This window comes from Ciconia boyciana, chromosome 1, assembly GCF_034638445.1.
Source record: "Ciconia boyciana chromosome 1, ASM3463844v1, whole genome shotgun sequence".
NCBI lineage: Eukaryota > Metazoa > Chordata > Aves > Ciconiiformes > Ciconiidae > Ciconia > Ciconia boyciana.
This window is the reverse complement of record NC_132934.1, coordinates 59,652,885-59,679,376: the sequence shown is the minus strand read 5'-3', so window position 1 is coordinate 59,679,376 and position 26,492 is coordinate 59,652,885. Positions and strand designations below refer to the sequence as shown.

The window sequence follows — 26,492 nt, the reverse complement described above, 5'->3', positions numbered from 1 at the left end:
ATGACAGACCCCCAGGTGTGTGCCGGCCAGGGGAAGCCCAGCTTGCCCTTTTCCATTGAGGAAATCTTAAAGAAACCTTCTGCCAGCAGCGCCCTAAGCAGTGAAACCAGGAACAGAAGTAACTATGCTGAGAGACCTCCAGCCCTAAAAGCAGGGTCACCACTGGTATTTGGTAAGTACCAGTTATAACACTTAATGAAAACGCTCCTTTCTTTTTAACCCCTAAAGCTATCCCGTTTGATTATGTAGAATTTTTATTCTTTAGCTGTTGAAGGAATCTGGGATTTCCCTCATCAGGTACAAATAATTCATTATATATACAGAAATAATCTTTAAAAAATAATTTGCTGTCAACCTCACAGTAGACTGGGCTCTGCTGCCAGCCTTTGGTGGGATTTTGTACATTATGAAGCCCCAGTGTCATTGGAGAGGTGGATATGCAACCTGAACAGTTATCACAGGTAGCTCTCTTCAGTAACAGTGAGAGGTGCTTATTGTGAACAAATACAACATCCTGGTGTCTTTCCCTTTAAAAAACCATACTCATTATTAAAAAAAAAAAAAAGGATCACCTGTCATAAGGAAGGACAGGCATCCAAACTCAGGAAGCTAGCCTAAAACTGCTGCAACTTAATGAAGTTGTTGGAGTTTCACTTATATCAAGAGCTGACTGTTGTCTGGAATTACAGCCAAATCTCATATCAGTACCATTTTCTGATAAATCTGACCACTCATCCTCAAGCAGGAGAAATGGTCTGTAAGGGTAATGGTAGCTAAGGAGTGTTAGAACTCAATTGCTGGAACAGGAAAAGAGAAAGCATTTGTGTTTAATCATTTATCCTTATCATCATGGACACTAGGTCCTTTCATGAACTAAATAAAACCAGCTAGTAGAAAACTAGCACAGCTTCAATCTTAGCAAACCAGCAAGTGTATTAGCCTTTTTGACTTCAGTTTCCCCAGTTAGTTATTTTGGCCTTGAGTGAACTTTTACCCCCACAGAAATTGTCTCTTTTTTCCTTAAACAAAGACCAATGGCCAACATTTTCTGGATTTAGTATTTCTTCTTCTTTTTTAATCTACATCTTCCATGAAAAGGAGATGTTTTATGTATACAAACACATCCACTTAACTGAAAAATGACCTGTAGTTTTGACAGAAAATTTTAACTCACCTCTCACTTAACGGCTTTCAACAAAGCTTAATGCTACACTTTATTTTTTGTAACACAGAGATATCTTTTCATGCATCAGGACCCCATTTCCCAGGACACTGGATGAACCACCCAGTAGTAAGGGAGAGAGGCTTTTCCCAGAAACCTGGCAGCCCAAGTAACCGTTGCTTATTTGCATAGTTTCAGCTCTTTTTATGTCCAGACTGGATACTGACCTGGTCTGGAAAACAACCAAGACCTAAATCGGAAAGGAAACTACAGTGAAGTGAGCACCACACTCACGAGTGTAACATTAATCACCAGTTGGGCTCGAGCCCAGTCCCACTAGTGCTGCCTCTCAGCCATGCTTTGCACAAGATTTGCACTTTCTTGTTCACCTCGGACACAGGGTAAGGTCACTGTCTCTGTACAGAGCTTGGTTCCTGACCATGGGGCAGAGCCAGCCCACAACACATCTCACACCTGTGGGAGCCCCAAGCATCAGGGCTGACAATACAACTGCTGCCTTTGTGCCAGTACCTGCAGCTTTCCACAGAAACCTGTGTATGGGGGAGAGGGATAGCGTGCTGCTGAATTTCCACAGAACCATAGGATAATTGTGGTTGGATGGGACCTCTCGAGGTCATCTGGAAGTCCAGCCTGCTGCTCAAAGAAAGGGCAGCTTCAAAGATAGATGAGCTTGCTGAAGGCCACAGCTAGTATTGCTTGGCTGTTTCACCACTGTACTGTTGGACAACTGCAGCATTTAGAGGTTTCCTAAAGCTGCCCGTGCAGATCAGACCTGAACAACAGCAGACCCAGGCCATGTTTTAAATACAGTCCTGAAACAAGCAAGAGCTTGGTAGTTTGTAGGGGTGGACAAGGACATAGCTGATGCTGGTGCAAGCGTAATGGGGCCCGTGTGTCGAAGGAGCCCAGGTGCCGGGTTGCCAAGGGGGGAGAGTGCTGGCGTAAGCTCTGTGGGAGTGAGCTTTTGTGAGCTGAAAGTCCTTTCCAGAAGGCCCATGGCAGTCACTTTGTGCCACTGCAGCCAAAGTGAGACAGATAACACCACTGAAAATGAAGTCAGTGCTGTTCATAACATGGACCATAGAACTGCATTTTAACAACATGAGACTCTTCTCTGGGAACAGAGAAGCGTGGCAGAGACGGGACCTTTTTATATAGTCTGTTTCATGATCAATATGATGAAGCCCTGTTTCACTGCATGTCTTGGCTAAGCATGCCACTCCAAGCACAAGGTCTGACAAATCTGTATGCAGGACGTGGTGGGTTCCTAGGATTGCATTACTGCACTGCCAGTACTGTCTCATCCCAAATTGCTCCACCTGAGAATACAGTCAGTTTTTCACCTTGAAAGCAATGCAGGCAAAACAGCCAGTCCTTGCCTTTGACTTCGCTTCATCACCTAGACAGAGAGAGACTGTAGCTATAGCAAGAGAATATAGTGACTCTTCTCTCCCCTGCTAGAAAGTAAGGCTGGATTAATATACTTAAGGCAATGTAAAATGTTAACTAATGAAAATAGTATATACACATGAAGATTCACTTAACTGTCAGTGGAGCTGGGAAAACAGGAAAGATGTAGAGATATTCCAAAATGTTGTTGTGCATTGCTTTTGCAATTGATCAAGGATGTTTAAAAAAGAGAATGAAAATGAAGCTTTTTCACTGTTGGTTTCTTACTAACACCAAAGAGATACCTAAGCTTATTACCCTTTGCTTTCCCAGCAGAACTGCCAATTTTTGCAGATAAGGTTTATTTATTTCAGAAGTGCAACACCCTATGCTGTACATCTTGGGACAATTGCTGTATTTCATCAAAGTCATTCAACTTCATGCCATATAACACTGGCATTAAGTTGTGTAAATAGTCAGCCATATCTAATTTGTCTCGGTGCCGGCCAAGGTCAGGGAACTGAAATGAGCTAGGGAACTTGTTGGAAATTCCAGGATGGGACACAAATCCAGCTGCTTTCCCAGAACAGCTCAGCAGCAGCAAAGAAGGAAGTACTACAGGTCAGGGCTGAGTTATATCTTACTATGGATTTTAAGAACATTTCCCACATCCCATATGGTATGTATCTGAGCCAAGCCATGATCCATGTGAGAGCAAGAACTGGCACCACACACATACTGATGGCTACCATAAGGTAAATACCCAGGCCATAAATTATCATCCAGCTCATTTGCTGATCTAGGCAGTCTAGGTACCAAGATCACACTTGTCCTGAAGTCTAAATCTAGCCATTAAGAGCTGAGGAGATGGGTGGGACCAGAGGACCAGAAGATGCAGAATGTCACAAATGAGGGACATAGACAAACCTTACCCTGGAGTCCTTTCCCAAGAAAACCCAGGGGTGCTGGACCAGATGGCTTCTAGAAGTTGCTTCTAACCTAAATTATTATATGATTCTTTGAAAAAAAAGATGCTGTGACATACAGTGCCAGCCTCTCACGGAAAGCTGGGGCAGGACTTCATCATGTGTGATAAAAGCTCTGGGCCTGACTCCTAAATTCAGAGGTTTTTGTGAGTGTAATTCCAGAGGGACTTAGAATAAGGAGTGTGCAGTCTTCTCAGGAGTGTGCAATTTCCCAGTTGCAGTATTAGCCATTTGTGAGTTTACTGCACAAACACAACTACTAGATGACCTGAAACTGCAGCTGTTGATCTGAAGTCTACTGAAATTTTTGAATTTTTTGAAAGACTCTTACCAAGTTAAAAAAGGAATAGTGAACAAGAAGACATTTTAGTATTCAGTCTATGCTTTCCCTCTCTTCTTTTTGTCACAGTGCCTAGAAAGGGTAACCATGGCCTTTGCAAGGGACACAAACACCCAGCAAGTGTTGATCTCCTCCCTAGTGCCAACTCTTTCATTTTAAACAGAGAAGACTAGAAGGCCTGTTTCAGAAGAAATCCTTCTTCTGAAATCCCTGGGAATGTGATTTCAATGTGCTTGAAAGTACCTCTGAAATAATTGTTCATTCCTCCCCTGGTTTCTGCCAGTGAGGTTCCACCAACAGGAGGTCCTTTATCAAGTCAAGGAGAGCTTGGGATGAGGATGTTACACCTGGGAAATTAATAGTAAAAGCAGTAACAGAGACAGTAATTTTGTCATTCTGCCTGTGTTATGCCCCATTATGTTAAGGATATGCAAATTAATAGGAATACAACTGCTGCTTCAGACACAAATGTCAATATGGTGATTGTTTACTTCACCCTTAGCAACACTCCACCCAGCTTTATTGTAAAAGAGGAAACAGCTGAAGGAATATAACTGAACAGTACCACCTGGCTGATATCACCAATTCACCCCACCTATTACAAGGGAAAACAATCCACCTACAAAAAAAAAAAAGAAGAAGAAAAAAAGGTATTTTCTGGAGAAAATACCTTTTCTCCAAGACAAAACCAGCACAATAAAAAGCTGCTTGTACTTCTCAGTGACAGACTCTTCCCTGTTCACAGCCTTAGTAAGACCCTAAAATCATAAGCCTTATGCCTACAACAGGTCTGTCTCTCTCCAGTGATTACACAAAAAGGCTTAAATGGAACTTAGGCCATCTGAAATAACTTCCTGCTTCCAAAAAGAAATCTTATTATCTTGCCTGAAATTTCCCATCCTTTCCTATGCAATTGAAAGTCAAGCCAAAAAGACCATTTTGAGCCACAAGTCAAAGTCATTTCTGTGCATGACAGGAACAAATATGTCATGTTGTGCCGGGCTGAAATGTCATTGCCATCCCTGCAAAAAAAAAAAAAAAAGAAAAGAAAACTGCATTCCCTGAAGGAAATTTTACCCCGTGCCAATTCATAGGTATTTTTCAGAGCTCTCTGCTGGAGTCACATGAATATGCACCAAAAAATACTGGCTGGCCTAACAAGCTACCACTTCAGACAGTCTCCTTGCTTGTTCAGGACAGCAAGCACCAGAGAAGGTTGCAATGCAAACAGGGCTAGACCTCGGGGCTCCTAACTCTCAGATATGTGCTTTAAACTCAGTACCATCTACCTTCAATCTTACCCTCCAGAAAACTTCCTTGATTTTTCCAGCCTCTCTTTAAAGTTCATGCCACTTTAATTTGCTTCTTTAGTCTCAAACAACAGATCCTCCCACTCCTTTTCACCAGTTCACACAGACATTGGTATTTTCCCATCTGCCTAGGACAGTCTTCCATTCCCTCCCTGTTTTCTCTTCTTCAGCCTATAATTATTCTATCCATGCTCATACAAAAGTTGTGCTCATCACTGGGGTATGTGAGCATCTAAGAGAAAAATTCTGGAGAGGAAAGTTGTGTATGAAGCATGAAGACATGTGAAAAGTCTTCTGTAATTTAGAAAATGCCAGTCTCATTCTTAGAAAGCTTTAATCACTGCCCATAAGAGCACCTTGCTAGATACCCTTATGTTCTTCATTACTCTAGGATATGAGCACCATCAATTCTGTAACATATCCATCTTCACAGCATCCCATCTAGCAAGGGAGTGCAACTAGTCCTTAATTTAGGGATGGGGGATTGAGATAGAAATCCTGGGCTAAGAACCTATGCCAACACTGATATCCTCTGAGCTCTTGAGCAAATCATTTAACCCCAGCCCCATACTAGTCACCATTCCCAGGTCTATCCTTCTCCTTTATCCCACAAATACTGTTCAAAACCTCACCTGTTTTCTCACCAGAAAACTCAAACCTAGTTGATCCTAAAGGAATTAAATGAGTCTCATTTTGCACAATATGCCTCAAACACAGAGGTGGATCTCATACCAGGTTTTTCAGGTCAGTATGGCTGGACACATGCAATTGTGTTTAGACACTTACCCAAAGATGGGTGATAATTTGAAAAGATAACAATTGAACAACCGTCCTTTATTGACATGAGGCTTTGGCTAATTTCCAGAGCTCTGGTAACTGCATTTTCTTCATGTCACTGTCAGCCCTCTGTAAAATTCCTATTGTGTGGGCTTTTACTGAGGGCAGAATTGGCCACTTTGTCTCCAGAGGTTATAATTATCTTTGCTGCAAGGCTGGTTACAAATAGAACTTGTTATTTGGTCAGAAAAGAAAACTCTGACAAGTCTAAAAAGTTAGATGCTTTGCCAATGCTAGATACTGCACCAGAAGTAAAAATATATTTAAAAATGGAGTTTCTTCCAGGACAACCTGTTGGGGTTCACACTCGCTGCTATTTAGATATGAGAGGGGGGAGGCGAACAGCCACAGGTGCTGCAAATCCCAGAGCCTAGATGTGGGCGACTGCTCAGGAGTGCAGTCCATTATTGCATTAAGGTTTTAATGTTCTTTGGTGGTAATAGCAGACAAACCTGTGCTGTCATGTTCAATTCAGGGTCATGCTAACCATGGAACCTAAATTCCCCAATGGGTTCATTATGCTTATGTGTTGCCTCTTACTCCACCTTTCCAAGCAAAGAACTCCAGGCATGAAGGAAAACTAGATCACATTCTAGGTTTGCCATTAAAGCAGCACAGACCCAGGTATTTTGTCTCTGAAGAGTCAAGCCTGAGCCTTGATTGCATCTACCAAAGGCAGCGCATAAAGCACTCAGAATTGGGGCTTATGGTGAGGCTTTAATGTAGAAAAGAGCACATAAGAGAATGGGAGTATTTGGTATACCTCTCTTGGGATGCTAACAGCCACAGACAGCCCACTGCCTTGAACCATGAGGCTTGCCAGCATGTTATATTTCAGTGCGTGGCTTTGCAAGGTCCACTTACCTTTATAAGGAAGAATGAGGACTCATACTACATTCATGAGGGCAAAAAACTAATCTGAAAAATCTTTGCAGTGTCCCTGCTACACACAGAGATGATGGTGTTAGTAATAAGGCAACACCATGTCAGAACAAAGATCATGGCTTCTGTGACCAATTTCATCACCACTCAGGGTCAGGTGTCCTAGCACATGTCACCACTGGTTACTGCTGAGGTTACCTTTAGCTCCCACTGAGACTGTTTATAACACCCATGCTCAAATCTAAGCTAACCTTATGGCTGCACTTCATGAAAATGGGCCAATATACACTTCTCCTATGTTTGTCCTGTCAACAAGAGCATGCAGGTGATTTCGTAAAGACGAGCTGGCTGTCAGTACCTTCCTAGATATCACCAGTGTCACCTGTCACAAAGGCAGATGAGAAATGTTGACAGCCTGGGCAAAGGCTGCCTTTAGAATTATCCAATGCCTAAATCTAAGTGGCAGGCAGCCCAGATGTAGAAGAAAGGACAAATGGACCTGAATCGGGGAAGATACTGACCTTCAGCCTATTCTCTTGCCCATCTTCCTATAGGGTAGATGTACCTACAGGGACATTTAAGAAAGGATCAGATTTTAAAAAGTATTTGGCATCCAGAAAATTCCACGGTGATCTTGCTGACAGATTTTCAGAGCAGCTCCACACCTACTGTACTTCTGAGTTCTTCAGAAAAGGCAGCCACCAATTTGGATACTGATAGGGAAGCTGAGCTTTCTTGATCATTTGGTTATGTCTCCTTACTTCTACAGTCCTTTTTTGAAAATCTCCAACAAGGACCATTGAAAGTTTTAAGGTGGAAGGAAGCAGAGAACAGGCTAGATTTTGGGGATCACGGCTCTGCAACATGGGGTCATCCTGGCATTGATGCACAGCACAGAAGGATTAAGGCCATTTAAAATATGATCAGGTTTGAAGTATCTAGACCACACCCATGCTTCTTTTTTTCACATAAACTTGAAGGTGCGCTGAACGACAGTTGCTTTATTCAAAGCTGTTTCATGCTGTGTTCTTCACAGATTCCAGCAGCAGGAGTCAGTTAGACTGTGACTTACCTTCAGCCAAAATGCTTCTCCCTGCCATGTGTGCTACACCCATGGCCAAGGCAAAGAAAGTGCAGGCAGCTCACTGCAGGATACCTACTGACAGCCCAGCTTCCCTCCTGGGTGAGGACACAGAACATGAACACCTGGAAGGCAAAAGAAAACATGAGGAAGAGGAAGATCAGCTATGTGATTTCCCAGTAGACCATCCACTTCATGGTGAGTGCCTCTATATCCAAACTTTCTCCCAGAGTACCCAAAACTACAGCTGTTATCTCACAATGATGTACATGGCAATACCTAGCAACAGACATCACAAATATTTCTACCACTAAGCTCCTGGTCGAGTCACAGGAACGGTTGTTCAGTCTCGCCATCAAAAACATGGAGACCCACCCTTTGAGCTAAAGATCTAGCTCAGGCCTGCTAACCCTATCACCTTTAGTGAAAGGGACTGCTTTGGGTGTTTATTGCCCTCCTACTTGGGGTGGCAATCTATGGAGTTACCATGTTCAGCAGCCTTGCTCCCTGGGTCATGCAACGCTCGTTTCCTGGTAAATGGGCGTTGCACAATGCGGAGAGTGAGGCTGCTGAACATGATGAATCAGCTCGATGTGTTCTGTACACCTTGGACCCACTGCACAGGTGATGAAGAGGTCATTAGCATGCGCACAGGCAAACTGTTGATGTGCAATAGGTCTGCCATGCAGGATGTGTCAGGCACAATTTTCAAGCCTGGCCATGTTGGTAGGTCTGCTAATTTCATTAGGTGTGAGCACTGGTAAACAGCAGTCTATCGTTTAGCCAAAGCAAAGGGCAATACAAATATACTTTGCCAATATGTTGCACAGAGACTTTAAGCTAAACAGGAGGTATGGTACCTAAGAAGACAAGTTCCTAACAGATGAACTGCAATTTATTAGTAGCACATGACAAAAATTGCTTTAAGTTCTTTGAGTTTTGGGAAAGGTTAATACAGGTGATCATACTACACTCCAGAAAACAGGTTCTCAGTAGCAGCAGTAAGGCATTTCTTGCATAGCTTGTTATTATTCACTCCTTTCTGAAAGAAAAAAAAGAAGGAATTTCAATTAAGTCCATTGAAGACCCCTAATGGGCTCGTGTGACCACAGATGCAGGGTTACTCAGCTGGCTTCACTGAGATCCACACATCTTCCTCAGCCCATACTCTGCAAGTTGGCAGAGGAAACATTTCTTTCTGTGAAATACATTTGAAATAAAAGCCTGTTCCTGCTGCTGCTGCTATGGTATACATGAGTCCTGTGACAAGCTGCTGTCACCTCCTCCTCCTGCGTGAGACGGTATCTGTCTTGATGCAGAGAGAAGCCTTGCAACATAACTGGATATTTTTGCCTACCTCTGCCCTGTAAGCTGCAGGCAGCTGATGGCAGCTGGTTAATATCACATTGCCTCCTCGCAGAAGAGCCAGGGCAGTATATATCTGGTACTCAGAGCTGCCTGTGAGTGCTAAAAAGGAGTATATTTCATGCGGGAGGGAGTCCCCAGCCACGGGCATCACACTGGAGCTGGAAGGTGGCTTTCCCAGGGTGACAGAGGAGGGATGCAGGTGTCCCAACTCAGCACTTAGCCTCATTGACCAGCGCAGTGGTCGGTACCAGCCTTATCAGCTAAGCAGGGGGGGAAGCATGTAATTATCTGCACAAAACTGAGCCGAGCTGAGCAGGCCCTTTCAACGACAACTTATATTTTAAAGGCATTTAAAAAAAAATCCCTCTGTTCCCTGGTGGCAGTGGGGTTTTGAAACCAAGCAGAGGTTTAATGATCTGCCATTTTCTAGGCTACTGGTTCCCGCAGTTGCTGAGCCTTTGATAGAAACTGGCTGAAGGAGGGGGGAGGATCCTAAAGCACTGGACTGGCATTTTCCCTGCGGTGCACAAACAATGATGTTTCGGATCCTGTTCACGCACTGTGTCATTCTTAGCCGAGAGCTGGAGGCTTGGGTTTAAAATCCTTTCCAACATCATAAGCTTCAGCCTCCTTCCTCCACTTTACATTGGAGGAGAAGAGCTAGCATCTCTTTCTCTCCTGCCTCTGGTTGTGGCTGGAGTCACCTTTCCCAGATGAGGCTGGCAGCAGCACCTGCAGGAGAGGTAGACAGGCACCATCCATGGGAGCAGTCTGTAATCCTTACAGCTCAAGCTGATAGCAAACGAACTTCTGTTTCCATGCTTATCATCAACTCTGTAGTGCTTCAGACACGCTTTTGGCATGTTAGCTACAGGCCGGTCACGGGTCCTCTAATAAGGCACCCCCGCAGTGCCAAATGCCCATAGCATATGCCATGGAGGTGTCCCCAGGACCTCCCTGACACCCACACCAAGGATGCCTACAAGTGCCCAGGGGAACGGCACCAACCTCAGTGGTGGGAGAGCTTTCTGATGTGAAAGACACCAGAAGTCCTTGGCTGGGCATTCCCTCACCCCTTTCTCACAGCCCGCCTCTATCTATATAAAACACCTGCATAATTTGTGAGGAAGTGCACTAGGCTCTGACTAAGCATACACATCTGTACAGTTGTCAGGGAGCAGAAGAAATCAAGCGTGCTATACAATCAGCTTGGAGGCGGGAGGGCTGGGGTTTCTCTGGTGCTTTTTTGGATAGGAGGAGAAAGATGAGGAGGAGGCTATGACAGTATGCCCTTCATGAGCAGGTGGTCTGAGATAGTAAGAGCACCCTGACTGTGACCCTGAGTGTGAATTTGGAGCATACTTCCAGGAAACCCTGTAACACTGCAGTGTTCCTAAAAATTTGCTTTTCCCACAAAATGGCTTCTGTGACTAAGCAGTGTCATTTAAACTAAATAGATTTATGCCCTTATCATGAACCATTTATAGGAAGCAATGCCTCTTGCACTTTGAACTTAGAGGCTGCATTGTAAGCAAAAAGAGAGAAAAGCTCTCATATGCTAGCGATGTGCTGACAGTGGCATTTAGTTTTGCTAAGCCCCCATCTGAATTTGGAAGCCTTCATTCTTGAATGGTGGGTGCTCTCCCCTGTGGCCTTCTGCACGAAAAGCTCAGCAGAACTTTTTCAGAAAACCTAGTTCTTGGGAAGCAGCACTGATAAAACCCATTGTAAAGGAGACCATTCTGAGAGAGGCCTTACTTTGGAGCTGTGGGTACAGGCTCTGCTTGCGCCAGCTCTCTGTGAAATGATTAATTGGTGCGATTTTGCTATGTGCCACCACCATCGCTGCCAGGGTCTTCAAAACTTAAGAACAAGCAGGGAAAACTCTTGTGGCTGTTGGTCAGCATCACAACAACATGTGCCTGTAAATGCCCAAGTTAAATCCTGAGCTCCCACTTTCCTTTTAATTCCTTCTCTCTGCTCTGTGTGACACCCTTGAGACTTGACCAGTTCAAGACAGCCAAGCACTGGAGCCTGAGAGGATTGCATTGCCCCCATGCCTGTCTGACCTATGGCAGCTCCTGCTGGAGACTGCCGTGTACAAGATCTCAGACTAGTTCAGATCCTCATGGGCAATTCTTTTGCAATATCTTTTACACATGCTGGGTCTGATTGTATACATTTGTGTGTGTGCACTGTAACTATTTACATCCAAAGGCAATGGATGAGTGTGCCCAGCATTGCAAATGGGTAATGGTTCCAGTCCTCTGCTCCAGCAAGGGGGCAGTCAGTGCCCTGGAGAAGCCAGACAGCAGCATCACCTTAAGACACTGGCGGATGCCCAGTCTTGTAGGATTACTTCTCTGGGCAATAATTCAAATACAAGGTAGATCAGACTTCACTAAACAGAGCTGGCTCCTAATTCCACCAGAAACAGGGGGTTTCAGGCCATGGGAACAATGGGACAATGTTATTTCCTGCAGCTCATGTCTTCATTATTCAGTGTAGAGGAGGCTGCCATAATGAGTCAACATCATCCAAATATTTCCATAGCAGAAATCCTTTGCACATTGCTGACTGGGAGCTCAAGGATCTTGTTATTAACCTAATAGTTTTATTATTATGATAGCATCTTTGATCCCAAAGCATATTGACAAATTCTGGTGGTAATTATCATAAAGACAACAGGAAATATAAAGATGATCTCAGTCCAGGAGAACTTCCAGTATAAGTCATGGCCCCTCTGTATTGATGCCAGTTGCAGGCATCTTTAGCTTAGTGTTTATGTTTTCTCTGAAGCCATAAATTCATTTGTACTGTTCATTTATGGACAATATGGTCAAATCCATGTACCCCTGTGAAACAGCATGGTTTATCTCTTGCAGAACAGTCTTTTCCCCAATATGCTGACTTATCTTAGTGCATTTATAAAGCACCCAAGAGACAATGAAGCACTGTATAATCACAATCCCAGATAAATATCGTCTGCCCAGAATATGCCAATGGGACTGCAAGAAAGGGCACGAGCATCCCATTGTCCTGCAGAACAAAAGACAGCAATTCTAAATGAAAAGGAAAAGCAGGAGGAAAAAATAAATGCCTATATATATAATTTTGCTGCCATTAGCTGTCTTACCAGTCTTCTGTTTGTCAGTGTGAATAGTCCCTGCAGCCCTGTGTCTCTGAAGTGCAGTATTCCTGTATACATTTAGAAATGCAACAGACCATTGACCTTGCTTTGGTGGGTTTACCTGAGGCATTGTTGAAGGCTGCTTCTTTGTTTTTCTCCCTCTTTGAAGACTGAGTGTTTATAATCACACCTTGGATATTAAATGAAAGGCATGAAACCTGAATCCTTTACTCCCACCCTGCAGACTACGTTCATATAAAAGTCTCACTGATACAAGTATGCACTGAAGAACGCAAAGCTGTCTGCAGTTAGGGGACTATCATAAATTCTGTTTGTGTTGTTTCTTCATGTTTTTTGGGTTTTAGTTAAAGTAAATGTTAGCATTCAATGCTTTCCTCAAGCAGCCTCTTCTTTCCTGGGAATTTTGGATCCAAAGGGCACATTACACAGGACCCAGAGGTTAATTTGTTCCTGCACATCAAATCTGTGTAATGTGACCACTTGTAAAGTTGACGGCACATTTTGATAAGTTTATTTCAAAGGTCTTACAAGTACTTATTGGCTTCTCCTAAATTGTCTGAGAACTTTTCATTACATCCCTGGGATTTGGTGCTTTTAATTACTGTTCTTTAAAATTGAGGGCAGGCCTTTTACCTACTGTATTAGCAAGTGCTTTATGCTGAAATGGGAAACAGCACAGACTACGCACTAAAATAATAATGGAATTATGCTTTCTTGGAGGGAGAGCAGACTCTGAGGCAGGGATGTAAACAAGCATGCCTCATTGATGTCTAGAGGTTTGCAGGTACAAATAACCACAAAGAGCAGGAATAAAGCTGAAAACAGGCTGTCTGTGTAACCTGCAATAAGCTCAGCTTTCTGCATGGGCAAATAGCTTGTTTCTGACAAAGGTGGTTGACCAGAGAATGTGGGGAGAGCGGTGGGGAACCTGTTTTCCGTGGTGAAAACCATTATGGGATTAGCCTGGTCACTGCTCTCTCATCTTTAAGGTGAAGTTTGGCAACAGCTGAACATTCAGAGAAAGTACATTTCAAGCCTGAGATTTAGCTGAATGGGGAAACTACACATAAACCTACCCCAAATCCACTTTGACCTCAAGGAGTTCATGAAGGTGCAGGTCTTTTAGCCTGGGTACAGAACTGATATCAGGTGTTGGAAACTAACACACACCCATGTCAGTTGGGGTCTCTCAAACCATGGCCTGCATGCTCCCTCCAGATATTTTGTTGACCACTGGCTGTGCCAAAGTTACGCACAACACCATCTCAGGGCAGCAGTGTTTATAAATACCATCATCTCTTTGCTGGCAGATGGGAAGAGTTAAATTCACCAGGGGCTCAGGCTGATGGTGAGCACCATCCTCTGCAACGAACTGTCCACATGAACAGTTTCATACGTACCGCCTACTCCTTGCCAACTCCTCTGACAAGCAGACTAAGAAACTCCCCTGGCTGCTGCCATACAGCTTGCTTAAACAGGTTTATGGCCTGGTATTTTTAGCATTCCTGCTCACACCACCTAAAGTCTGTACCTCTCTGCATTTCAGCCTTGCTGTCAGGTCATTAGGCACTGTACTCTGTGCCAGGGTGGAAGCAACTCTCCATCAAGGAGTTTTGGACTGAAGGGAGGGAAGTCAAGCCTTTAAAAGTTCGAGTCATGCTGCTCTGTCCTAACTTCTGCAATGCCTGAACGGCCAGCAGCTGGATGCTAAATGCTGCGTTTAGCTAGCAGGAGGCTCTATCAGGAGCACATTGTACCTATCCAATTAGGATCAGTCTCGCTGGCTATGCCAGTCCTTCTTAACAAAGGCTGGAAAACTACTTTAATAAAGATTAGCCACACTGCCATGCTCCCACCTAAATATTGAAGCGCAAGCTCTTTTGAAAGCCGTGAGCCACCTCTTTAACTAGGAGAGGGACTGCCACGGGCACGTCTCTGTACATAGACAAGCACGTTTTGTCCTGATGCCATCAGAGACTCCTTTGACAGAGTTGCAATTGTTTTTGCTGTGGGCTTGGCTGCTATGCGCAGAATGTCACCACAAGAGAATAATGTTCAGAAAAGCCACGGGAAGGAACCGGCTGGGAGACCCACATATCTGTAATTGGTTGAATTAAAAAGGAGAGAGGAACTTCTTTTAAAGAGGCTAAAAGGGAAAAACAGAACTTAACCAGATATAATGAGGCTCTTTTTCAATGCTCCTGAGTTTCTTTCTGAGAAACAAATGATACAGTCAACTTTGTTACACAGAGAAAAATATATTTCTGTGGATATGTAGCTAAAGCCACTTGCTTGCTTATGTGACTGCTTTCTCTCTTCTTGTCAAAGAAGCAGCAAAACCTTTGGATCTGGTTATCGCTTACTGTGAGGGGGTGTCTGTCCAGAAACAACAAAGAGAACTGCACCAAGATAAACTGATCCCACACTTTTCATCTACCTGGATTACATACTCCAAAGCAAAGATGTGCCAGCAGTGACTCCTAGCCCTTCTCTTGGGTTTTTAGTTCCTTATCCCTCCAGTGTATGCACCCTTGTAATGAGACCAAGTAGGCTTGATACAGTCTTAGCCTGCTAATGAGCTAAGTGCAAATAGGAGATGCAGTTGCAGAGATCTCCCTGAGGCAGAATTTATCTAGCTGGTTCAGGTACGCAGGGCAGCTCAGAGACAGCAGTGTGAGGTGTACCATAGGCTATTTGCCTACTACAGACTACAATCCAGAATGAATTTGCCCAAGTATGGCATTGCTGCAGCTGCATATCTTTTACTTAGCAAACTCAGGCACAAGCAATAGTCTTTGGTATTGATTTGCTCATACCTCTACTATCTTGTAACTGTGTTATACTGGACAGTGGAAATAAGCCATAATACGCTACGCTAAAACTGTGTAAATAAGCAATTGCAAATCAGACTCCTTGAGCTTAAATTCCCTTGCTTTTTAGGAAAGGAATGATGGGGGGGGCTTCAGGCCATGTGGGCATTTGGAGGTCAGAGATCACATAATAAAGTAAGTTAGGAGGGACCTCTGGAGACCATCTTGTCCAACCCCAACTCTAAGCAGGGCCAGCTTAAATCAGGTTGCTTAGGTCTTTGTCCAGTCAACTTTAGAATATCTCCAAGAATGGAGACTTCTCAGCCTCTCCAGGCCCATGTCAGACTATCTTCATGGTGAAAACATTTTTCCTATTATGTAATCAGAATTTTCCTTGCCGCAACTTGTACCCATTGATGTCATCCTTTCACTGTGCACCTTCAAGAAGAATCTGTATTTCTACAAAGTTCAAATGCTTTAACTAGCTCCAAGTCTGACCTAGTAATAAAGCCAGATCTGCAGAGGACAAATGGAGCCTGTTAGTGAATTTAAAGGAGCTATACTTGCTTTATCAGCGTGGAGAATCTGGCCCTTCCAATGTCAACAGTAAGGCAATGTATAGACAGCTGTATCTCTAAGCATCTGCAAATGCTAACATATTTAGCTGCCTGGTATTTCAGGCTTGGTTTCAGCAGTCAGCTAACCTGCAAATGACTTTCACAGAGCATAAAAGCACACTTGAATATCCCCAGCTTTTACATAGAAAATAGCTCAGGAAACTCAGACAGAGTCTTATTTCCCCAGAGACTCTAGAGCCACGTTTGTAAAGCCAATGTTACACTTCCAACACTTTCTAGTCTTATATCTTCCACCCACATTCTTTATTAGACTGTAATTCTGAATGCTGTTGTTTGCTATGGGATCTCTAAGCTAAGGTCCCATGGCAAAGGGAAGCATCAAAGCTACAGTCAGAGAAAGTTTCATCTTGCAAGGGAAAATGTTAGCATACAGTCCTAGATTTTTTGTATTTTTTCATAGGTATTTAAAAAAAAAATAGAATGACTGATTACTTATAGAAAAAAATGCACTCTTCTAGATTTCCTACTGGCAAAAGCCTTGATTAGTTCACAGGAGTCTATTTTGTTAGCAATTTAATATCATTTCCAGTTGAAATCAAAGCCCATCCTTCAGTCTCTACTGGCCCACAGCTGACCTCATGTTGTTGTATTTGGTTTAATCTGATGAGTTTCAGCTTTGAAAAACCTGGTTTCAGTAGGATTGACACTTCTGAACACTGTGTAGATCCTTCCCTTACATAAGAGTCTTGTCTGTAAAACAATTCACCTTTGAAGAAGGAAAAAAGTTGAGGATGTAAGACTGAACTGATAGGGAGTTTCTTTTGTCCGTCACCAAGTTATCTAGGTCATTTTTGTACCACAGAAGCTGATACGAGACACCAGTAACTCACAAGCCTATTCTCTCTGAAGCCATGCTCTCTAATCCCCGACACTTCTTAGCTGCCAGTTAGACAGAGTACAGTAAGAGATTATCATCTGGTGGATCCATTCCCCATCCCCTCTCCAGCACAATTTAAAATACTGTGTGGTTCAAGGCAATGGGTCTGGCTTTCAGGTACCATAAGATGTCCCAGCTCAACTAAATGTTTCTTCCCAAATGTACACCAGCTGTACACAGTCTTTGTCTTTATTCTCATATATTCTTTGTAGGATGGAGTTTGCAGCTCCTTCTAGACTCATGATCCTGACTACTGAGTTTGTTCCACACCTTGGCCCTGTAGAGATGGTATTGCATGGCTTGTAACAGCTGATTTCTTGAGTCTATCTAATCTAGGCTGACTAATCCAATGGACTCTGCACCAAGCATCCTGCCAGCACCCACAACTAGTTAAGCTGGTAGCCAAGGGTAGATATCCACATTATCATCTCTGTCTCTGGTGTGTATGAACATACTGTCTATGGAGAAGTCCTGCAGCTAGCATGGCCTAATAATGTAAACCATTTGTTTCTAACCCAGGTAGTGTTCTCTGGGTTGGGCACTAAAAGTCTTGGCCTTAGCTTTGATTCCACATTATGAAGAGGAGGTGATGGCTGTCATCATCTGTGCTTACAGGCAAGAACTAATGATTGCTGTTTGCATGGTGCCCACTGCAATGATGTCTGATCCAGCTGGTCTTTGGCATTCATTTCAATCCCATCATGGTCCACTTCAGTCATCCTGTTTCTATAGAGTCTAGTTAATGCATGAGACAGAAGGGTTTATACTGGGCTAAATCATTATTTGCCATATTCTGATGGAATACTAAAATGTACTTTTTTATCTGATGTGACATTTTAGATTTTAAAATGTAGACAGTTTCTTTCTTGCTTTGCATAGTCATGAAATTATATTTCAGTTCATTAATCTAAAATATTTAAAAAAAAAACCCATGGGGCTTTTTCTGCTAAGTCAGAAATCTTTCGGGAGGTAAGCAGGTTTGTTCTCTTTCTCCTGAAGGCCTTCTGACTGCTAGAAGGTACATAGACTGCCTGGGCATACAAAACCTGGCAGGACAAGAACCCTGCCAGCATCCCAGATGTTATGTACCATTGGGACCACAGGAAAGGGATGTGGTCACAGTTCGAGCTTGGATCTCTTGCTCTACTCAGGCAATGTTGGAGGTAGACTGCAGCTTCTCCCAGGTTTGTGGAGCCAGTCTTCTACCCTGGATAGAGGCAGGAGCTCAGCTCAGTGTTCAGGGAGATGTACAGGACATCTCAGGGAGGCCTCAAATTTCTGAGACCATGACAAGGTCAGGGCAAACTTCACTTGTTGTTGGGATCTGCTATATGAATTGCCCTGTGCTAGAGAAATATAAATACCATATGTTGTAATGATAAAAATATAGCAGGGAGATTCATTACTGTATGACAGAACATGATGTGCTTGACAAAGTATCACCTTGGTACTCAATCTTACCTGTCTGCAGTATCTCCCAGGAGGATATGGAGGCCAGCCCCCACAGAGAGGTGTGAGGTGAAAATCTTCCAGACAAGAGACACCATTATGAACTGTTACCTCTATCATAGCTACAGGGGACATAGTGTGCTGAGATTCATATGCTCAGCACTGATGTTTCCCTTTTAATCCATATAGCAATAAATCCCCCTTACAGCCATCTTTTGGGAAGGTTCAAGTAGATGCAACTCTGTAATCAGGGCTGCTTAGGAGAGAGTGCCCATTGCTATCTTCAGCAAAAATGCACAAAAATATTTCTCATTTCAGATCTCTGCCCCAGTAGTGCCAGCAAGAATCAATGTAAATAACATTTTTCCCTTGGGGCTGAAGCCAGCGCTGCAGTCTAATGAGTAGTACTTTGAAAGGCCAGTGAAAAGTCTAATGATATGGATTTAACTACGTTGGACATCAGCTTTATTAGGTTGTTTCTGAGATATGGGAGTATTGACAGTGTTTATGATAAATGATGCTGCTCAGTTATTCTTGCATGACTGGTTTCCTTTCAAAGTACCCGAAAGGTTTAGAAAAGATGAAATATTCACAATGGAATATATTCACTTACTGGTCCCCGGATATTGTGTCCTCGGCACCTTCCTACCAAGTCAGTGGACAGAATTTTTTATTCCTTATTTTCTGTGTCAACAGAGTCACAATAAAGTTTCAATTACAGAATGAAAAAACGTCATTTTCTGGTTGGCACACAGCCCAATTTATGTTGGTCAAAGCATTTAGTTACCTTTTTCACTGCTTTAACCCCCAAAAGGAAAAGTTTATGCTAATGGTTGAACAAAAGGGGGAAAAAAAGTACAAATTCTCTTTGAGGGATTAAGCTAATCTTTTCTGGTTAACTATTCCCATTAGGAAGTGTATGCATCTAGTTACATAGTATGAATTGGTAGTTGTCATCAGACTATGGAAGACCAAAAGCAGTTATTCAAAAAGGTCATTTTCTCAAGCAACATGGTGTCATTGTCAATTACTTCAGGTCATTGAGTAGAAAGCTCATCATAGTCACTAGTGATATTAGAATTTTTATGCTCCTATCAGGCTGCAGTTTTCCAGGCTCAGTAGAAAAAACCCTGTGACTCACACCACTTGGGCAATGGTTTTTTGCACTGGTCGTTCAATGTCAGTTGGAAGATACTCCATCTGTGCATCAAGGAGGATTCCAGTCTTGGGACGAGGCTGAACTCCACGTTCTGCAGATCAGCTGCCTTAGAGCTCACTTCCACTGCTCCTTTCTCCTCCTCCCTGCAAGACATCAGCCCTTCAGCATCATTGCAGAGCAACCTAGACCTTACTCTAACTTACGCTAAGCGGCATATAGACTTCATGATCTAAATAAAATACGCTAGTGTAGGAGGCCATTTTCAAAACAGTGTAGGAGTGCTGAGGGAAGACTTTAGTGTGGTCACACCACAGCAGATGAAGGAATGGAGCAGTCTAAGAGTCCTCTTAGGAATTCAGAGCACCCAAAGTTCCCCATATGCTGCTCCATGGGTTTTAAGGCCTTGTAGTTCTTAAGGTTAAGCTTGTTTAGAAAGTCCCCACACCACAACGGTGCAGTCAGAATACCATGACTTTTCTTTGTAAGGTAATATTTTTAATGCCACTGTCACACTGAAGTGAAACTGCTGGCTATCCCTAAATACTGCTGAAGAAATAGTATGGGAAGAGAGCAGAGGTCAGTCAGTCTGGAATGGTTGACTTCCCTCCACAGTGTTCACGTATTTTGGGTACTCTTTGATCTTGCTGGCATACAGGAGTAGTAAATTCATCAAAATTGATAAAATGACAATGGAATAAAATAATACCTCAGAGCTTGAGGAAAGCTTAGTAAGACCAGTATGACAGGAAAAGATAGGGATGGAAAATTTATGAGCTGAAAGAAAGATGGTGATTCATTACAGGCATGAGAACAGCACCAAGACAAAATGGAGTATCTACTCTTTCATTCCATTTACACTAAGGGTTTCTTCACAAATAGTTAATAAGGGATTATAAATCAGCAACAGATGTGTGCATATGACAGACAGGAGCAAAAAGGGGTCAAAGGTTGGTCCAACACTAAAGGACTTTGATGATAAACCCATTGCAGGGCTAGTATGGTTAAAATCCATAGGGTTTTGTAGCTGTTGACATGCAGCGGATCAATGGAATTAGCACTTCAAATGGGCACTTTTGACTCACTCCTTGAATGATAAAGGAGTTCATTCACATTCACTGCTGGGTCAGGAGACAGTCACCTATGGTAAGCAGATCTCTAGAAGGTGTTGGAGGTGCTATCACAGCTGCATAGCAATTTACAGAAGTTGCTGGATGTCTGAATCTTCTTGTGGCCCTGTGGCCTTTTCTTATAAAATGCAATACACCTTTCCCTGTTTGCACAGTTGAGAGGAAAGGGAAACGGAGAATCCGGACAACGTTCACCGCTGAGCAGCTCCAGGAACTAGAGAAGATTTTCCAAGTGACTCACTACCCGGATGTCCATATTCGCAATCAACTGGCAGCAAAGATAAACCTCCCAGAAGCCAGAGTTCAGGTACATTGTGTCTCCAAAAGGCTATGCTCATTGTACCAATTCTTTATTCAGAGTACATTCTTAATAGTTTATGCCTGGGTGAAAACGCTAATGAAATACGTGACCTCTCTGTTACCTTACAGAGGAGGCCAATATCACTGTTCTCCTTTTACAAATAGGGAAAAAAGTATTTGTCACCCAGCTGGGACTAACCAAATGGGACTAATCAAAGGGTTAACAGGAGCTCTAAGTACACTAAATGCATAGCAAATAGGAGTTACAGATGGTTATGAGCAACCTGTTGGACTCTGTAGAGACAGAGAGGCCATTTATGAAAGTATTTATTAATCATTTATCAACCTTTTATAGACTAATGTAGATACAGTACAAACTGTCATCGATATCCATCTTCTACAGGGTCTCAAAAAAAGTGAAAGTAACTGCCCAAATGAAAACGCTTTCTTACTATTCTGTATTTTGATATCACAGGCTATAAATGCCCTGGCTGTAATTTCAGTGCACAGAAAGTAATCCAGTTCCCCCCAGCTGTAATGTAGTCTTGCTGACTGAGCTCAAAATTGACCCCAAATGTTTACTGCATATGAAATCTGCTACATTAAAATATACATACCACTGCATATTGGAATTTGGTGGTGTTTACCAGGCATTGTTGTGATGATTTTTGCACGAGGCGGTTTCTGTACTTGCCATAATGCTAGAGTCATCAGTGTACTTCTATGCACATATCCAACTCTAACAAAGTTCAACACAGAGCAGTTTATTGACTATGACATGCCTGGGACTATTGACTAACCGTGATGATATTACTTCATAGTTAGGTGACAGGGAGAATTGGAACAGCATAGCCGTAATATGCCCATTAGCGATACCAGTGCACCCACAATGCATTTCCAAAGGTATAAAGCACAAGCTGGGCTACTACTCAGTGTTCCCAACAGAACAGCAAATCACATGAAAGAATAGGACAACCTTCTGTTTAAAATATTATTTATAACCTGTAGGGGGAAAAATAAGAAAGAGCTATCATGGGAAACATCAACCTGAGATGTACACAAAGGAAGCAAAAAGCCCCTCGTGTATGAATTGCAAATGGCAAACTCCCAATTCAGACACTGTTACACACGATACAGGAAATTCTGCATTTGTCCTCGTCTTGGCTGATAAAGGGAAACTGGCCACAGAAATAAAAATTAGCAGTAACTTAGGTACAAGTTGTTATAATTTTGATTGCTTACATTTGTCACATATAAACAAAACAGAGTGCAGAGAATTCGTATATGCTTTTGGTACTTTGAATTAATAGTTTTGACAAAGCTAAAAGCAGTATAAGTCAAATCACCTCAGAGAGATAATTTAAGTGGGGAAAAAAAAGTGACCAACCATTGGGTAACCAAGTGAAACATTTCATAACTGTGAAAAAGCTTGTGTCCTCCAATCAAGAAACAAAGGTATGATTGCTGTGAAACAGTTTAAGTGGATAGATAGAATTATATCCCTGCATGTGTGCACGCGTACATGCAACACAAAATGAAAGATGCTGGATGAGTAAACATTAGAAACAAGAAATAATAAAAAATGAATAAGCAAAGCAGAAGGATACAGGCCAAAGCTTTGGTTAGAAAAATTAAGGATCATGGGAAACTCAATAAAAGTCCATTAAGGACAAACAAAAAAACAGTGAACAATTATATTGATCTGTTACTTTATAGAAACAGTGGGACTGTCAAGGATAATGCAGAAATGGCAAAGATGTTCAGTCATAATTTCTGCTCTAACCTTGGAAATATGTCAGGTAAGGTGGTAGTATCACACTATGATGATAAAACACTTTCCATAAGGACAATGTTGAACAGCAGCTGCTACAGACAGATGTTTTTAAATCCAGACATCTAGGTGACTTACCTCCAGTAGTTCTTAAAGAGCTGCTTGAGAAGCAGTTTGTGTCATCAGTGTTGGTATTTAATCAGTCCTGGAGCACAAGAGACATTCCAGGGGCCTTGAAGAAATCTAATGTTGTGTTAGTATTTAAAGGATAAACAGGACAACCAGATAATGACTGGCCTGTCAGCCAAACATTGATTTTTGGCAAAACAGTGATAAAGCCAATATGAGTCTCTGTTAATGAAGAATTAAAGAAAGGGTAATATATTTAATTCTTATCAACACTGGTTTATGGAAAATAGATGTTGTCAAACTCATCTTTTTATGATGAGATTATTAGTGACAGTTTTAAACTGAAAGAGGGTAGACTTATATTGGATATAAGGAAGACATTATTTACAATGAGGGTGGCAAGACACTGGAACAGGTTGCCCAAAGAAGCTGTGGATGTCCCATCATTGGCAGTGTTCAAAGTCAGGTTGGACAGGTCTTTGAGCAACCTGATCTAGTGAAAGATGTCCCTGCCCCCAGCAGGGGGGTTGGACTAGATATCTTTAAAAGGTCCCTTCCAACCCAAACCAGTGTATGTTTCTATGGTTCTACAATTCTGTGATTCTATGTGTTTGGTTGATAAAGGTAATAACATTGATGGCATGTCACTGTAAGGACCCTGACTTGATCTTACACTCTGCTTGGATTAAGAAAACAGAGCAGATCAAATGGCATGTGCTAGCAGACAAAAAGCTAGGTCTGCAACAGGTGTCCAATTGCAAATGAGGACATTTCAAAGGTGGTCTCTCATAGGAACCATTTACTGACACAAACGTGAATTTGAACTACTTAATCAGTAAAATCTTTAATGATAGTGCTATGAAATGGTAAGAAGATTAGGGGACTGGAAAATAATTAAAAGGCTGATTATTTAGTACAGCAAGCTCCAGATCATTGGTCATGTGCCTGCAAGAGAACAACAAAGGGACAATCTTACGAAGTAACAAATGGAGGCCATTCCTACAACACGGGGCACACCACCCTCCCTCTGCACTCTGTTTTAGTCCTTGTTTCCTTGGACAACCTGCTGACCAAATGAGTATTTTGTGAATCTCAGGCAGGATTAAGGAAGCACTTGTCCCTGGCTTTAGCACTGGTGTGACTTTCGTGAACACACATGGGAATACTGTGCTCTGGGTCAGTGCCATAGCTCAGGAACACTGGAAAAATGAAGGTTAGTAGCATGCAGAGAATAAATTATACCAGTAGCTCAATATCTGTGGTAGACAGAGCATGGAGGAATAGGTTAAATCCCAGTAAAAGAAATTCAGGGTGGGCATTAAGAAATCATTTTAGGGGTAAGGGTGTTGGAGAGCTGGTTGGGCAAAAAAGAGCAGGTCAGTCTGTGAACACAGCTTTGCCTTCATTAAAAAAAAAATCCCTGAAGTGAGGAGTTTATCCCATGTGCAGGCTTTGGAAGGAGCACTTCAGAGGTTGAATTTTGGCTTCAGTCCCCCCTCTGCCCTCAATCACTTTGTTGGTGTTAAAGAGGAGTCATTTTTATGGTGTTATTTCACTGTATAACTCCTGCATGGTAGAAAGGGAATGGAGCAGTTCATACAGACTAAGCAGTTCTCAAAAACATGCAAACCCAGATAAACAGGACTGTCCTTTCAGTAACCTCAGATACTGCTAACTATCAGCAATATAACAGAGGGCTCCTGACATTCCCATTACTTCCTGGCCAAGACATGCAGAAATAATTGAGCTGCTCATTATTGGGTTTAAAATACGTACATATTTACATCCAGCAGCATCTGGGTTTGATCACTAACACCTTGTGTTCATGTGAATCACTTGCCTAGAAAGAAATGTTTACATTCAAACAGCAAGTTCCTAAGCCAGCTAGAAACTATAATGAAAGGGGGATTCAACTTTTCACAGCAATGCAACAAGATGCACTACTGTGGCTGCACAATAAATACTTCTGTGCCTCAGCCAGAAGCCAGACAGGTCAAATCAGCTGACAGATGAAAGAAACTCCCTTGAGAAAATTAGTTGTCTGTTTTCTAGTGCAAAAGAGATGGCAGATAACATACTCAGCCTGCTGAGTGATTTAGAAGGTGGTATCCCCTTGGGTCTTTTGCTTAGGTCCCTTACGTGAATTTCAAAATGTTACCAGCTAAATATAGGAAGAACCCTGTTACTACATCTCCACTGGTGACACATTTTTATTGCAGCCCAGCAAAACATCTAGGTGGGTCTTTTCCCAGTCTACTCACTTGGGAACAGGGTGAAAGAGCCCTGTCATGCAACAAATCACACCTCCTAGAAAAAACAGAATGCTGTGTGCCTTGACTACTGCAAAACTTTGACCACAAAAGGATCTGCTTTCCCAGGGGAGCCCTGGAAGACCTGCTGCACCCTGTGACACTGTCTTTCCTTGAACAGGGACATCCTAGCTTTTCTGTGAGCTGCAAGAGAAAAGAGGCTATCATGATAGTCCAGAGATCCCACACGCCATGCAAAGTTTGAAAGGTGCTGTGTCGAACCCAGTGTTTACCTTCAGGTTCAGCCCCTGGTTCTGCTGAGCTGGAGGTCAATGTTTTCTGATGCTCATTTAGAGAGTAGGGAAAGTAGTTGGATGTGAGCGGTTCCTTCTGCACCTCCTGTTCATTTCTATGCCTTTACTTTCTTGCCTGCATCCAGATCTGGTTCCAGAACCAGCGAGCGAAGTGGAGGAAACATGAAAAATTTGGCAACTTTGGTGGCCTTCAGCATCTGACAGAAGTTGATTTCATCCCTCCTCCCAAGTCAGGTATCACAGTGAGTATCAGAGGCTATGTATAAAGCTACTGAGGAAGAGATAGCTATCCTTCCCCAGGTCACCTCTTCACATGGGACTATCCCAGAGAAGGAGGACTGTAAAAGACAAAAACAGCAATATGATGAAGAGAAATCCCAGCAAATATGGCCAAATAACACATTTCTTCATGAAATGAAACCTGTTTTGTAAATATGCCATGAGGTGTCTCTTGCAGGATGATCCTTCCCCATTTTACTTCTAAATCACTTCCCTGTAAATCATACTTCGGATCAAAATATCTTTACCATCAGAAATTTCCTGAACAGGAAGAAAAATATGACATTTGCAGCCACAAAGCTATGTTTCTTTATAGACAGTATCTCTTTACAATGTCCAGCCTTGTTAGGCTGACCAGCACTTTTTGCCATTGACCCATGTCCTTGCTAAGTCCAGGACAGTTAATATTATGTAGGCTGGCACACAGGCTCTTTCCCTGTCAGGAGTTTTTCCATGGCTAGAAAAAAGGGTATTTTGCCTTGCTCACTGGGTTTTAGGGAGTCTATTCTTCTAAACTTTTCTTCTTAATTACTGAGCACCAGGGAAACAAATAAGGTTGATTGTAAATTGTATCTAACTAAAAGTATGTATTGATTCACCTGAGACTGCATTTTTATTCTTGAAAGGCTGCTAGCTTGATGCCAAGAAAGCTCACTGCTACCATTCCTGCTGTGGGATACTACTCACCACCGCAAGAGCAGCTGACAACTGCCTGGCTGCCCAGCACACTCTCCTTCATCCCCCACCACTTGGAGCTGCTGCCCTTCCCAAAACCATACTTGCTCTTCAATATCCTCCCCCCTTACGGCACGCCGCTACCCCACAAGTTGGAAAGGAGCAGTATCTGCGCCAGCTCCACATAG

The 26,492-nt window shown here is 42.7% G+C and overlaps 1 protein-coding gene across 1 annotated transcript; it reads left to right on the top strand.

The window, feature by feature from the left end:
- Window positions 1–26,492, top strand: ISX (intestine specific homeobox). Its single transcript, XM_072851972.1, has 5 exons — window positions 1–172; window positions 7,964–8,206; window positions 20,743–20,894; window positions 25,476–25,592; window positions 26,256–26,492. The coding sequence occupies exons 1-5, from the start codon at window positions 1–3 to the stop codon at window positions 26,490–26,492; spliced, it is 921 nt and encodes a 306-aa protein (XP_072708073.1).

Excerpts from the sequence above, each read along its gene's own strand:
- ISX (XM_072851972.1), top strand. The coding sequence starts at position 1 with ATGACAGACCCCCAGGTGTGTGCCGGCCAGGGGAAGCCCAGCTTGCCC. Across the intron at positions 8,207-20,742 it reads AGTAGACCATCCACTTCATG|TTGAGAGGAAAGGGAAACGG; the intron begins GTGAGTGCCTCT and ends CTGTTTGCACAG. Across the intron at positions 25,593-26,255 it reads CTCCCAAGTCAGGTATCACA|GCTGCTAGCTTGATGCCAAG; the intron begins GTGAGTATCAGA and ends TATTCTTGAAAG.